Below are 14,982 nucleotides of genomic sequence, written 5' to 3' on the forward strand. Positions count from 1 at the left end.
TTCTTCTTCTTCTTCTTCTTCTTCTTCTTCTTCTTCTTCTTCATCATCATCATCTTCTTCTTCTTCTTCTTCTTTTTTTAAATTCTACTTCTCCTCATTATTATCATCATTATTATAAATATAATCATCATTTATATTATTATCATTATCATTATATCATTCTATTTTTCTCAATATTATTGATAGGATGACGATGATGATAATGATGATGATGATGATGATGATGATAACCATCATCATCATCATCATCATCATCATCATCATCATCATCATCATCATCATCATCAATATTATTATTATTATTACTATTATTATTATTATTATTATTATTATTATTATTATTATTATTATTATTATTATTATTATTATTATTATTATTATTATTATTATTATTATTATTATATTATTATTATTATTTATCATTATTATTATTTTTCTTCTTCTTCTTCTTCTTTTTTCTTCTTCTTCTTCTTCTTCTTCTTATTATTATTATTATTAGTATTGAGTTACTGCCCTGAGCAATTATCGCACCAAAATTGTATTTGAGTGAATAATATACAATTCTTTCATTTCTTTGAGTTATTGCGAGTAGGTGTTAGTTCACGATAAAAAATAACGAGTTTAATACACACAAAGAAATGAAAGAATGCGTTTATTCCACCCCTCCAAGTAAGATTCTTAGATATTTTGTGACCAGTTGTATGGTAGTTGTACTTCGATTTGCCATAATTTGTGTTTTTTTCCATCTGCTTTAATGATAATTTGACCCTCCAAAAAAGAAAAACATTGGATTGTATTTATAAGTCAAAGTAATTCTTAGCTGCTAGAAACTGTGGACTTTAAAGAGTAGTAAACAAAAAATGAATATAACAGCTTCAAAAAAAGAACAAAATACCAAACATGGAACGTTTCGGACTCAATCCCCTTCTTGAACCAACAACAAAAATCAATAAAAATATAAATATATTACTAAAAATCCCGAGCGACGACTATCTAAATATTTCGTACGCTCTCTCTCTCTCTCTCTCTCTCTCTCTCTCTCTCTCTCTCTCTCTCTCTCTCTCTTGATGAACAATCTTGAAATGATTTGTTTTTATGCGCACCAACAGTTCATTGTTAATTGCACATCAGCTGTTTTTACACATTTTAAACCACTAAAATGAGTGATCTTTGAATGCAGTTATTCAACGCGTTCAAAGCATTATTACACGATAACGAATTTACTAAGAAATAACAGGGCTTTCCAATGGAAGGCTAGAATAATACACTGAATTACATTAAAATATTTCTAAATGTGCTTGTTGTTCATGTTAGGCTATTTCAAAGATGCTATAAAAAGCGACATTGTGTCAAAATGTGATGTTGTTTAAACTCAAGACTGTGTGAACTTCAACTGGCTTTCTAAACAAATTTATAGAACGAACGAAGTTGACGTCACGCAGGTATTTGTTATTGTCTTTAACCAGCCAAATGTATGGACACGTTCCCACTAAATTCTATCAAACAGACTATAACTGTTCAAGGTTACACATAGTTTTGTGTTTTGGAACGTAATATATTCGGCTGGCAAATGATAGGGGTTTTCTGGCTTAGCGTATAGCATCAATAAAGCGCTTTGAGCACATTTATTGTACGGCGACTTGGAGAGAATTTAGAAAGAAGATTGCTCTAGAAAAAAATCTACATCTCTCATCGGCCCATTAACCATCCGTAATTTTTTGGAAAGTGTCTGGCTGTAGCCTTCGAAAACTTAAAACCTGAAGCTGACCTAAGAATTAGGTCAAAATGCACCAGAGGAAAACAAATCGTTAGCAGTTGTATTCAATAGTTTAACCAATGGGATAAGTTATTTCCTTGAACAACTGAGACCAGAGACTTCGTAAACTCAAATCCTGAATGACATCAGATTACAGAGCGACGGGCATCAACAGAAAGTGAATATTGAGTTTTATTCCACCCCTCTCCCTAAATAGTAACGCGTAATGAAATCAAGTTTACAAAAATAATTTGTGACGTCAGATTATCAAACGCTAAATTTAATTAAAATTAGATTCTAGAAAATAAGCATCATTTAAATATTTTTGAAAATGTATTTTACTCAGATATGACGAAATCGTAATCGATTGAGGGGTAGAATAAACGATTTCTTACAATCTTGCGTTTTGGGATTCGAACTGTGTTCCCAACGCGCAGTCGCAAGCTCGTGTAACGGTTGGGAAGACGTCCGGAATTCCAAAAAGAATCGTATAATGTTATTCCACCCCTTCCAGTCAAATGTATAATTATAGTTTTGGGAGATGGTATTTTTTTCCTTCTCAATCATCTCTATGTTATACATTGTAATTGTTTTTGTTTTACACATATATTATGTTTTGTAAACATTTGAGTGTGTTCCTCTTAGTGGGGACCTGTGCTTATGTCAGGATGAGACATTTAGGTGATCTCACACTAAGTACACTGATAAAAAAAGCTCTAGGAATCTACACCTGTTCCCGATTTGAACCGAATTCCCCTTTGTCTTACTTTATCTTGGCTTCTTTGATTGTAATTCTAGAACCTTATGCTTTCTCATTTTCTTCCTTTTTACTGGCACTGGTGTGACCTAAATATGTTGCAAGCGCCGTAAAACTCTTAAAAACAAACAAAACACATTGACGTCACTCAGTTCTTTGTTATTGTTTTTAGACCAACATTTTTATGAACAGTTCTTACTAAATTGCATGTAATCAGACTAAAAACAGTCTTTAAACATAGTTTTGTGTTTTGGTATATTATATCCGGCTGGTGGATGTCTTGAGTATTTTACCCAAACCCATAGCATCAATAGTCTGATAAAATTCAGTAAGAACTAATCATCATATAAAATGGCTTTTAAAAAGCAATAACAAAGAGCTGAGTGATGACAATAGGATTCAATAGTCGTAACGTCACTTCCTTCCTAATGACGCATGGTAACTTAGTAACACTGGCTCTAAACTATCGGAACAATGGCGGACGCCCGTATGAAATATTTCTCCGGCGAGTATAAAGCGTATCCAGAGGGGAAAAAACACATACATTTGATCATGTTTTGACTTTTACAGATTCTGATCACAAGACATGAAAAGTTCTAGCCAGCATGAAAAATAAAACGTAATGATTTTCTTTGTTTAGAACCAAGATGGCCACCGTTGCCAGGCGGCGTGACATCAGACTATTGAATCGTATTTCATTCTAGCTACAGGTTCCTAAAATTTGTTTAACTTTTTATTAACTAACCAAAACAATTTTATGTTCCTTCGTTTTTCCAAGGTTTATTGATGTCTTTGGGCTATTTATTTACATGCAAGTTTCTTAAAGGGGTTTATACCGACGTTTACATATATGCAGATCTGACATCCGAACCCACTTATGGGCCTAGTTTAACATTGTTGTAACGAAAAATAATTTGCGTCATTTTTTTTTTTTTGAGATTTCCGTTACATCAATGAGCCCATAAGGAATTGAGTTATCAGACCTGCAAATAAGTGCACGTCGGTTTATACAGATTCAATGGGGAGATAACATACAAGTTAGTGATAAGTTTTCCATCGAAGATGTAACGGGTTGCTAGTTGAGAATAATGGACGTGTGTTGTTTCCTTCCTAACTATTACTCTAGTAAATAGTCAAATTAAAAAAAAAAGAATAATATAATCACAAAATTCAAATTTTGTTATTCCAAGAGTTTAGATAAAATGTATTAAACTGTTAATTAATATTAATATCAGCATTTATATAACATATTTCGAGGGATTAACCATAATGCGCTTTACAAAATTTTATTCATTCCCCAAACAAGCCGTATGCAGCCATATTTCCTTATGAAGTACCAGTCGTCCATCTGTACTGACATGTTTACAATGTTCATCACTACCAGGTACATATTCACAACTGAGTTGAGTTGGGTAATGTATGCTAAACGCCTTTCCCAATTTCGCAGCGTTGGGATCAAAATTTTCTAAGATGACTGTAACCCAACCGGCCACTGATGACGATTACTTTTGCTTGAAATGTTGTTACAAGAAGAGATACCGTATTGCTGAGCCACACGGCCACAATAATTTCTTTGTTAAAAAAAATAAATCAGTACTATAGAGCCCCTTCCCTCCTTTTACGACGAAACTGATATTTTTGAAACCATATTTTTTCCTTTTGGGCCTGATTATAACAGCAAATATTATATTCTCCTAAAAGTAGTCCTTCGGAGAAATTAGGTCCATGGAGACGAAGTTTATCCTGGATGGTCAGGCGGTCGGAAAAAAAAACCCCAACTAAACTTCACCGTTGAACGCTTTCAGTCCCGTTGCGTGTGAAGCGACTGCTCTTTCAACTGAGCCATCGGGACCCCCCTTTCACCAAAAAGCAGTAATTAAGATGCAACTCAAGCTTCAATGAATCCGAGTTGCGTCGCCGCTCTTGGTGAAAATGGTAATGTAATATAAGAATATAGGGAATTGTGAATTATCGTAAGATCAAAACCGCGATAGAAAGGTTAATAGAGCTGTAGTTATTTATTTGAGTTTAAGATTCATTTTATCTCTACGATAATCAAAAAAGAATATCCCAAGAGACTCGTTGGAGACAGGGTGTAAAGACTTCAGGATCGAAGGAGTTTTAAGTGGTGTCAAACACGACGCGTATGTCATCCTCCAGGGGATATAATTAAAAGTGTTTGAATGTGTTCCATTTGGCAATACTCATCTTACCTTATTAAAGGCTGGATATAGGAATTATCCTTTAAATTCTTTATACAATAGTTTATATTTACAAAATCTCACATATCCTGTATTGTATCATTCATCGACAGATTTATACAACTTTGAATGTAAGGAAAAATATATCAATGTGGCAATGTAAAGTTGAAATAACTATCATGGAATATGGATGTTTTAAAAATTGTTCACGATGAATGAATCATAAATGTACAAGGTTCATAGTGTAATTAAATATTAGTGACAACAATAATCATGAGTACTTGACTTGACTTGACTTGACTTGGATGCCTTTCGCGTCTCGACCGAAAGATCGGGTCGCCTTGGCTGTTTCCAGTATTTCCTGTGTGAGGTGTCTCCAATATTGCCGGTCCTCTGCTAGGGTTCTCAGATTTTCAAGGTCCCCTGCCGTTATGAGACTAATGTTTTGTCCAAGTGTTGTGAGGTTTTTGTTTAGGATCACAGGGAGTGTTGTGATCGGTCTTCCTCTGAAAAGGTTCCAGTGTTTTTGGAAGTATCCCGACATGGCTTGGTTAGCTGGTATGTTTTTGTCCCTGCGTAGTATGTGACCGAAAAGTTGCCATCGTTGTTGTAAAATGTCAAGGGAGATTGGTCTTTCTTTTGTGATCTTATAGAGTGATTCATTTGAGATCTTTTTTGGGTATTTGATGTCCAGTACCCTTCTTAGCTGTGTGCGATGGAAGGCATCCAGATGTTCTTCTTCGGATTTTGTCAACGCCCAAGTGCCGCAGTTATACAGAAGTACCGGTTTTACAAGAGCATGGTACAGTTTCAGTTTGGTTTTTCTCTTTATTTTGTCACCTCTAATCCATACATTGGTGAGTTTACTGCCAATAAAACCGAATTTACAACAATATCGAGGAACAAAGAGGAATGGAAAAGAACAAAGAAAGTCGGCTCACTAATTGGAAACACCGAGGATGTACAAAGAAGAAAACAGCTATCAAACGCCTCACTCAGTAAACTCACCAAACTCACCATCATGAGTACGACAACGATAATAATCATTCATACGTCTCTGATAAATTATCATGATTTAATGCACAACGAGACTAATATTGTCATTAATTACTATAATTGTTATCATTATTTGAAATATGCAGTTATTAGGGTTTATATATATGTAGTGTACATTTTCATTTTTGATATAGGTTGTGAATTGATTCTGTAAGATTTTAGTTATTACGTCTGTGAATTCTTACATTTGTATTGTGTACTGTGGTTCACGATTTTCTTTCTTGACATTTTCTTGTTTATTTGTATGACGGCATGAATAGCCTTGGTTCATAAGATACCTGTTTTGAAGTTTTATAATTTTATCACTTTTTACTGTTTAGTTTTCATGCGTTTCATGGCGTGAAATGTCCTTATAGTTTGGGAAAATTATTTTTTCTATTTTTATCTGCCAATGCCTCTGAACTTTGTTCCTCAAGGATGATGACTACATACCAAACTCAGCTAGAGATGATAGTGGCCATGATGACGAAAGTGTCATGTCTATTTGTTGTGAGTTATTTTTAAAAAATAATATCCATTATCAGTTAACATACTTCATGTATCCCAATTTGATATTTTCAGTTATCTGGTTACATCTGTTTAGTTAATTAAACAACCTATAGGTCAAAATTTAACTTTCTGAAATAACGGGAATTTTACTGTCCTCCACATTACGACCTTTTGTTCAAAGTCAAAGGCACTACTCGTACAAGAAATTCTAACACTTGTTTAAAGATCAAAACCTTTCAAATGATACTATACAGATCTATTTTGGCAAACTGAGAAGTAGCATTTTCTTTGATTAAGTTAAGAAATCCTTTAATTTGACCATTAGTTTAAATTCAGTTTTATATTAACTCAGCAAAACGTTATCTTCAAGATTAAAGAACATCATTTATTGCTGAACCTGAGCTTTGTTTAGTTTGTATGAGGTAAATAGTCCTTTTAAAATACCGAATTATCTCAAAAAATTCTCCCTATTCCATCCAATCCTAAATCTCAAGATGGAACAGACGTCACAGATCGTGTCATGACAATAACTTCCATATAATCCACACACCAAGCTCTGGCACATTTTGTATTCATTGAAGTCCAAACTATTAAAAAAACATTCTGTATTTTTTTTTCTGTGTTATCTACTGAAGGAAAACTTTCACAGTCTGGTCATGCTCTAGTATAAAACGGAGACCGGTGTCTTTTCCCTGTGATAAGACTACAACTTATATTATACTATAATATGTATGTGTTCGTGGTATTGGTTATAGTATGTGTCACGTTGTAGTCCATCTATCTCATTTCAGTAACAATGTTGGCAACATTTGTCTATTCAGATGTTGAAACAAGAACCAACAGTGCAACGGAGACCAACAGATCTGCCATTACCACCAATCTTTCATATGAAGTAGCTTCACAGAATCAGCAACAGAATGCCAATGCGTCGAATACAATGACTATCATGCCGGGTACTGAAACAGTTGAAGCGTATGATGAAAAAAAAATGTATTGACCGTGATACTCACCGCTTTGGTGAGAGACTACTTTTCTGAGTTCATCAAGATTAGAAGCCAGAATGGTTTATTGGGTTCATTGCCAGGAAAGAAAATGAATTGATGAATATCTTAAGCAACACCGAATTTTTCAGGGCACATGTCTGTCTCATGACGTATCTCTTGTGAAAACAAACGTTTTCAATTAAAGAAAATATGGAAGATCATCTCAATCTTTTAAAATCCTCTGAAAATACTTACTTACTTATCCTCTTGGTGCTTGATCAGCACATAAGGCGGACACGGTGGAACGCCATCTTTCTCGGTTGGAGTCCATTTTTGTCATCGGTCCCCAAGACCAACCACTAGCTTTTATTTTCCTTTCGATGTTTCTTTGTTTGAAATTACTTTGGCCAGAATATCCTCAGGATAGTTCTTAGGCATTTGTTTTAGAATCTGTTTAGTTTGTTGAAGATGGTGCCTGTCAGTTTCCATGATTCATACCCATAAAGGAAAACAGATAGAACATTTGTTTTGAAGAGACGTAGCTTTGTTTTGGTGGTGATTTTCCTAGATTTCCAGAAATTTCTGAGCATTCCAAAGGCTCTTGCTATCTTTGATTTCATCTTCGGAATTTCCATTTTGACTAATCCTGCTGCCTAGATAGGTGTCATGATTCATATTCTTAATGCTTTGGTTGCTTATATTCAGAATTGTATTTGAATTCGAATTCGTCTACTTCATATTGGTCTTTTCAACATTTATATATAGGCCTCTGAAAGCAATGCATTAAGAAATTGTTTTTAATGTGATTGGTGCGATTTAAATGTTGACATGATGGACAGCTCTTTTGACTGTTTACTGCAAACTAAACTAGATTATTAGCTATAGGGTGTAATACAATCTACTGATTAATAAACAGACATGTTTAAATTGAACATACCAATCCTATATCTTGAAAATCGATAAAAAAGGAGACGAATATTGATGTTAATAGGCACTCCAACCTAATCTTATAATAAAAAGCAATTCATTTCTCTTCATCGATTTTTGTATTCTTATTAAAATGACACCCACCAAGGTCTGAAAAATCGGATAATAAATAAAAAGATTTGATTACTCAAAATTTATGAAAAATGGCCAAAAATGTGGTTATGCAATAACTGTGAAATTGGCCATATTTTAAAGTCGTGTAAAAACTGTTACAAAGGTAGAGAAATAAAAACTGGTAGATGCTACAAAAAGTTATAAACATTGTGCTCAATTTGTTCAAGCCTCTGAAATTATAATTTATAAAGTTACATCAAAACAAGATGGCTGAGAGCTAAAAAGACAAAAAATCGCGAAAGGACGGGAAATTGGTAAAATTTGAGAATTTCAAATATTCATATATTTTCTGTTTGTTGTCCTATATAGCTGCTCTTGCTATCAAATTAAAGATAAAATAAAGTCACGTAACTCAGAATTGCCAATAACAACACTTTCAAAATACAAACAATCAGGCAATTTGTTAGGTAGCGTTTTTTATGAAATTATATCATATTTTAAAAAACCATTTTAAAAAATCAAAACCGACAGGTAGAAACACAATCTATATGAAATTATCAGTAAACATAATATTGAAGGTAAAATGACAATCAGTCAATTATATCTAACGATACAAAGTCTTAATAAGGATGTCTCCAGCGACTACATAATCCATCGGCAAATGCGGTCACAGTCAGATAATGCACGCATAATGTTTTGAGAGATATAGACTAGATGAAACTGCAATTATTTTTTAAACGATGTCTTTCGAGAGCTCAAAGCTAGCTGCCGTTGGTCTGTGCTTTTTTTTATATATTGCCATTTTTAAGGGAAAAAGGTCGGATTTTTAAATGGTTTGGTCCGATTCTAAATTCGAGGCATATTTCAGCCATTACTTCGAAAATAGAATGTAACAGTTTTTTAGGTGTTTTCATGTGTCGTTCGTTGAAGCGGCCGATTTATTTTAAAATGGTAGCTTGAGCACTTTATAATTAAACTTTTTTTCAGTTCATTACAGTAAACCGTCATCAAGATTTGAGATTTTGATGACGACCACCTTCGATATTAATAAATTTTCGACTCCGAATTTTTCTTTCACCCCCGTTTCTTTACTCAACCTCTCATCAAACAAAATAAAGAGCCACAAACATGAAAACACATTCAAAATAAAGACTAGTATACGATAGACGGTCTATTTGTTTTCATATAAAGTTCATTAAAATGTGTGAGAATTTTCACCGCTGTTGGCAAATTTTCAATGGGATTGGAGTACTTAGTGTTAAATAGAGATAATAATTGGAAATTTAACCATATGGAAATGGATAAATTATAAGACTAGACAAAACCATTTCATAAAGTCATAAGGATTTATTTTCACACAGTTTTAATTCATAATGACAATAACTTTATTGCTTTGTCTGTTGTTATTTTTCACCTATATCAATTTCTCTCAACGATGTATATACAATGGCCTGTCAAAAACAGCAGAATAGCAAGGTTTAATTGTTGTAGATTTTTTTCAATCACATGAATTAATCTGGGGTTTTAAAAAATTTACATCTGCCTGCTGTTCTCTACTTGAATCATTCCCCTTTGTCTTACTTTTTCTCATGTGCTTTCAATTGTAAATCTATAGCTTTTTTTTATTATCTCAATTTCATCCTTTTTACTGGCGCCGAAATGACCTCAATGGCGCTGTAAAACTAACTCTTAAAAACAAAAACGAAACGAAAAAAGATTTATTCGTGTGATTTTAAAAAAATCTACAACAATTAAACCAGGCTATTCTGGTGTTTTGGACAGGCCATTGTACATCCACCCTGGAGACAAATTGTAATAAAGATAGTCGAAGACGCATCTGTGAGGACGAGAGACCATGCGCACAACCAACATGACGTTCTTTCTCTAATAACTTTTCCGCCGGTGACGTCCATTCAAGGGGCGCTACTCTTCCGCTAATCTCATTCCCTATACTTTCATTTTAATGTAAGCATGGCTAAATTGTTTTTTGTTTTGGTTCTTGTAAATTTACTTTCATGGATATGATACGACAGTTTGTCATAAAATGGGAATATTGTTAAATTCAAAATAGTCCAGTTTGGGGAGAACGGTTGAGACATGGCAGAGTGGTTTCTTCACCGGGATGTCGCTTCAGCTAATGGTGTTGCCTGTCCCTATATGGGCTGAGACCGTAGCCATCGTTAAGTTATAGCCTGACACTGAAACCCAAAAAGACTGGCATTTTGACGTCATTTTTTGGTCAGGGTCAAGCTATAAGTTAACGATGGCTACGCTGAGACACGGTAATACGCTTCAACCGTCGTAACGTAACTTCCCTCGTAATGACGCATGGTAACTTAGTAACTGTCTCTAAACTACCGGAAAATGGCGGACGCCCTTATGCAATATTTCTCCGACGAGCATAAAAGCGTATCCTGAAGAAAAAAACATTATAAATCTGATCATGTTTTGACTTTTACACATTCTGATCACAAGACATATAAAAAGTTCTAGCCAGGATGAAGAATTAAAAGTATCGATTTTCTTTGTTTAGAACCACGATGGCCGCCGTTTTGGGCGACGTGACATCAGACTATTGACTCCAATTTACCAATAGATTTGTGACCAATCAAAACATGAAATTTGTGACACACCCTCACACGTGCTCGGACAAACATAGTCTGTTGTTTATAAAGAGTAACGTGAACTATCGACCTCTCTCTGATCATTGTTATTATTTTTGTACCGCCAAATGGGTGACCAGTTATCACACGATTTTCTCGATCAGCCTATAAACGTTTAAATTTACACATAGTTTTCTGTGGTAGTTCTATAGATAGAATGAAGTGACGTACGTCACTCGGGTCTTTGTTATTGTTTTTGCCATCCGCGTTTATGAGTAATTTTCACTAAACTGTATTAACCAAACAATAAACATTTAAGGTTACACATCGTTTTGTGTGTTGGTCCGCTATACTTCCGGATGGCAATGTTGTGAGCTTCTTAACCAAGCGCACACTATCTATTGATCAAGCGGTAGGACAGTGGGTATTTTACTTAAACATAAACCATCAATAATAAAACCTGTGTAGTGTGCTGTGTCTACCAATCATTACCATTGTTTACATTATGACGATTGTCCGAGAGGCGTGGTTATCCACCTGTCTCTTTTTCTCAAGGCATAATGTTTACAATGGCAGAGATTGGTAAACTTCGCGAATACACATATTTTAATATCAATAGAATGTGTCTAAGTGAAATATCCACTGTTCTATCGCTTGGTCAATAGATAGAATGAAGTTAACATCACTCAAGTCTTTGTTACTGTTTTTTGCCATCCGCGTTTATGAGTAATTCTCACTAAAGAGTATTAACCAGATTATAAACGTTCATGGTTACACATAGTTTTGTGTGTTGGCCCATTATACTTCCGGATGGCAATGTTTTGAGCTTCTAAGCCAAGCGCATACTATCTATAAACGTTCATGTGTAATAGGATTCAGTAGTCGTAACGTCACTTCCTTCCTTATGACGCATGGTAACTTAGTAACACTGGCTCTAAACTATCGGAACAATGGCGGACGCCGTATGAAATATTTCTCCGTCGAGCATAAAAGCGTTTCCAGAGGAAAACAAACCCATAAATTTGATTATGTTTTGACTTTTACACATTCTGATCACAAGGCATACGAAAAGGGAACGAAAAGTTCTAGCTAGCATGAAGAATAATAAGCAATGATTTTCTTTGTTTAGAACCAAGATGGCCGCCGTTGCCGGGCGCGTGACATCAGACTACTGAATCGTATTCTCACTAAACTGTATTAACCAGACTATAGATAGTATGAAATTGGCGTCACTAAGGTCTTTGTTACTTTTTTTTGCCATCCGCGTTTATGAGTAATTCTCACTAAACAGTATTAACCAGATTATAAACGTTCATGGTTACACATAGTTCTGTGTATTGGTTAGTTTTACTTCCGGATGGCAATGTTGTGAGCTTCTAAGCCAAGCGCATACTGTCTCCAGAACCGTCACAGAAAACGACGTGCAAACTTAAACGTCTATAATATGATCGAGAAAATCGTGTGATAACTAGTCATCCATTTGGCGGGATAAAATCAATAACAATGGAAGGTGAGAGGTCGATTTCAGTCATGTTATTGCTTATAGATTGTATGCATTTGGCTAAGAAACTAATAACATTGCCATCCGGAAGTATAACGGACCAACACACAAACTATGTGTAATCATGAACGTTTATAGTCTTGATAATACTGTTTAGTGAGTATTACTCATAAACGCGGATGGAAAAAAACAATAACAAAGACCTGAGTGACGTCATCTTCGAACTATCTATAAACGAACAACTATTGATATATCGAAGTTGACGTCACTCGGGTCATTGTTATTGTTTTTGCCATCCGCGTTTATGAGTAATTTTCACTAAACGGTATTAACCAAACAATAAACATTTAAGGTTACACATAGTTTTGTGTGTTGGTCCGCTATACTTCCGGATGGCAATGTTGTGAGCTTCTTAGCCAAGCGCACACTATGTATATTTGATTCAAGGTCGTATATACGGGACATATACGGGACACGTGGCGGGGGCTTAAAACTGCTGTCAACTATAATCCAAAGCCCACGATTATATCAGAAGATATCGAAATTGAAACTCTAAATAAATTTTATTCACGTTTCGACACAGCAAACAAATTTGATATTGAAAATGAAAAACATAAATTAGACAGGGCTTTGGAAGATGAAATGACTATTGAGGTCAGTGAAGAAGAAACGAGATTCGTATTTTCGAAACTAAACGAGAGGAAGGCTGCTGGGCCGGATGGATTGAAAGGAAAATTATTAAAAGAATGTGCCCATCAGCTTTCCCCCATTTATACACATATTTTAAACTGGTCCCTCCAATGCGTTTCGATCCCTGAAATTTGGAAAGCTTCAAAAATTATTCCTGTTCCAAAAAAAGAAAAACTTGAATCTATGAACGATCTCAGACCTGTTGCACTGACTTCAATAGTCATGAACTCTTTAGAAAAACTTGTTCTTGTTAAAATTAGGAACCAGTTTATGCCATTGAGTGATAGTCATCAATTTGCTTACAAACCAGAACGTGGCGTAGAGGATGCCATTTTGCTGTTTACAAACAACATCTACAGGCATCTAAATCACGATAAGAGCTATCGCAGATTGCTTTTTGCAGATTTTTCTTCAGCGTTCAATACCATGCAACCTCAGCTGGTTGTTCAAAAATTGACTAGTCTGAATCTAAAAAAGTATATAATTGTTTGGGTGCTCGAATTTCTTACGGAGAGAGCACAATATGTTCAATTAGGACAAAACATATCTTCCTGTATAACTACAAATACTGGTGCTCCTCAAGGTTGTGTATTGTCCCCTGTATTATTCACAATATACACGAATGACTGTAGAAGTCAAAACCTGAGTGTACCTTTAATAAAGTTTGCAGATGACACCGCTCTTCAAGGCCCCATAACAAATGGCAACGAAGTGGCTTATAGGCAAGAAATTGATAAATTTGTGTCTTGGTGTGATGCCCACCACCTAGAGCTTAACATAAGCAAGACAAAGGAGCTAGTGATTGACTTTAGGAGAGTGAAGGTACCGATAGAACCGTTAAAATTAAAGGACCAATTCGTCCAGCGAGTTCCTCACTACAAATACCTTGGTATAATGATTGATGACAGGCTCAAGTGGGGTGAACAATTGAAAATAATTAGGCATAAGATGTGCAGACGTACATATTTTTTTAATCAAAACTCTCTCAGTTTAGAATAGATAAAACCCTCGGCACATTATTTTATAGAACAGTAATTGAAAGTGTTTTGTCATTTTGTATAACAGCTTGGGGAGGCCATTGCTTAGCAGTGGAAAGGAACAAAATAAATTCAAATATTAAAAAATCCATTAAACGCTATATAAATGATGTCGACGATGTAGATCTTTTATACGAGAAATTTTGTATAAATAAAATATCTAAAATATTAAATGACCAGTATCATCCACTAAGACCATCAGTTATTATGTGAGAAAGAAGTGGTCGCCCTTTCTCTATTTCAACGAAAACAGAGACACCGAAAATCTTTTCTGCTGTCCAGTATCAGGCTTTATAACAACAAGCAATAATCATTTGATATAATTATTTCGCATTTTTACTTTCAAAAATGTAAATATTAATTTATTTATTAATTTATTTGTTTTGCAATATTTTCAATTTTCAATTTATAGTGACAGTTTTAACTATTTTACAGTGTTGAATTTATTCATATTATAAAGCGCAGCTCTGGTTGTGGAGCGGCTCCTTTTTTATATATACATCCTATTTCCATTGTATTTTTATCTTATTGTGTAAATTATAACACGTCTGTACAAAAAATTTCCTTTCTGGGATGCAATAAAGTGTTATTATTATTATTATTATTATTATATTATTATTTATTATTATTATTATTATTATTATTATTATTATTATTATTATTATTATTATTATTTTTATTATTGTTATTATTCTTATTATGCAGGTGTGTCAGAAATTCCATGTTTTGATCGATCAAAAATCTACTGGTTAGATGGAAGGCAGTGTGTACACTGCAGTCCACTAAAGATAAAGGCCTTGGGGACCAGACAGTCAGAACTCAAATATAAGAGAGAAAACACCTGGGCGATGTGTATCTAAAGCAATAT

At 34.4% G+C, this 14,982-nt stretch overlaps 1 protein-coding gene across 1 annotated transcript in view; it reads left to right on the forward strand.

Moving 5' to 3' along the window:
* LOC144973939 (uncharacterized) overlaps nt 1–8,201 on the forward strand; it is a 9,355-nt gene extending 1,154 nt beyond the window's left edge. Inside the window, exons 2-4 of the mRNA XM_078916828.1 lie at nt 3,820–3,925; nt 6,187–6,259; nt 7,051–8,201. Of these exons, the coding sequence (XP_078772954.1) occupies nt 3,820–3,925; nt 6,187–6,259; nt 7,051–7,256 (385 nt within the window). The 3' untranslated portion in view covers nt 7,257–8,201. The remainder of the gene's footprint in view (nt 1–3,819; nt 3,926–6,186; nt 6,260–7,050) is intronic.
* Nucleotides 8,202–14,982: the final 6,781 nt, after the last annotated feature.

The sequence above is a fragment of the Berghia stephanieae genome, chromosome 5 (assembly GCF_034508935.2).
Source record: "Berghia stephanieae isolate SIO BIC M18660-M18661 chromosome 5, UCSD_Bste_1.3, whole genome shotgun sequence".
Lineage (NCBI taxonomy): Eukaryota > Metazoa > Mollusca > Gastropoda > Nudibranchia > Aeolidiidae > Berghia > Berghia stephanieae.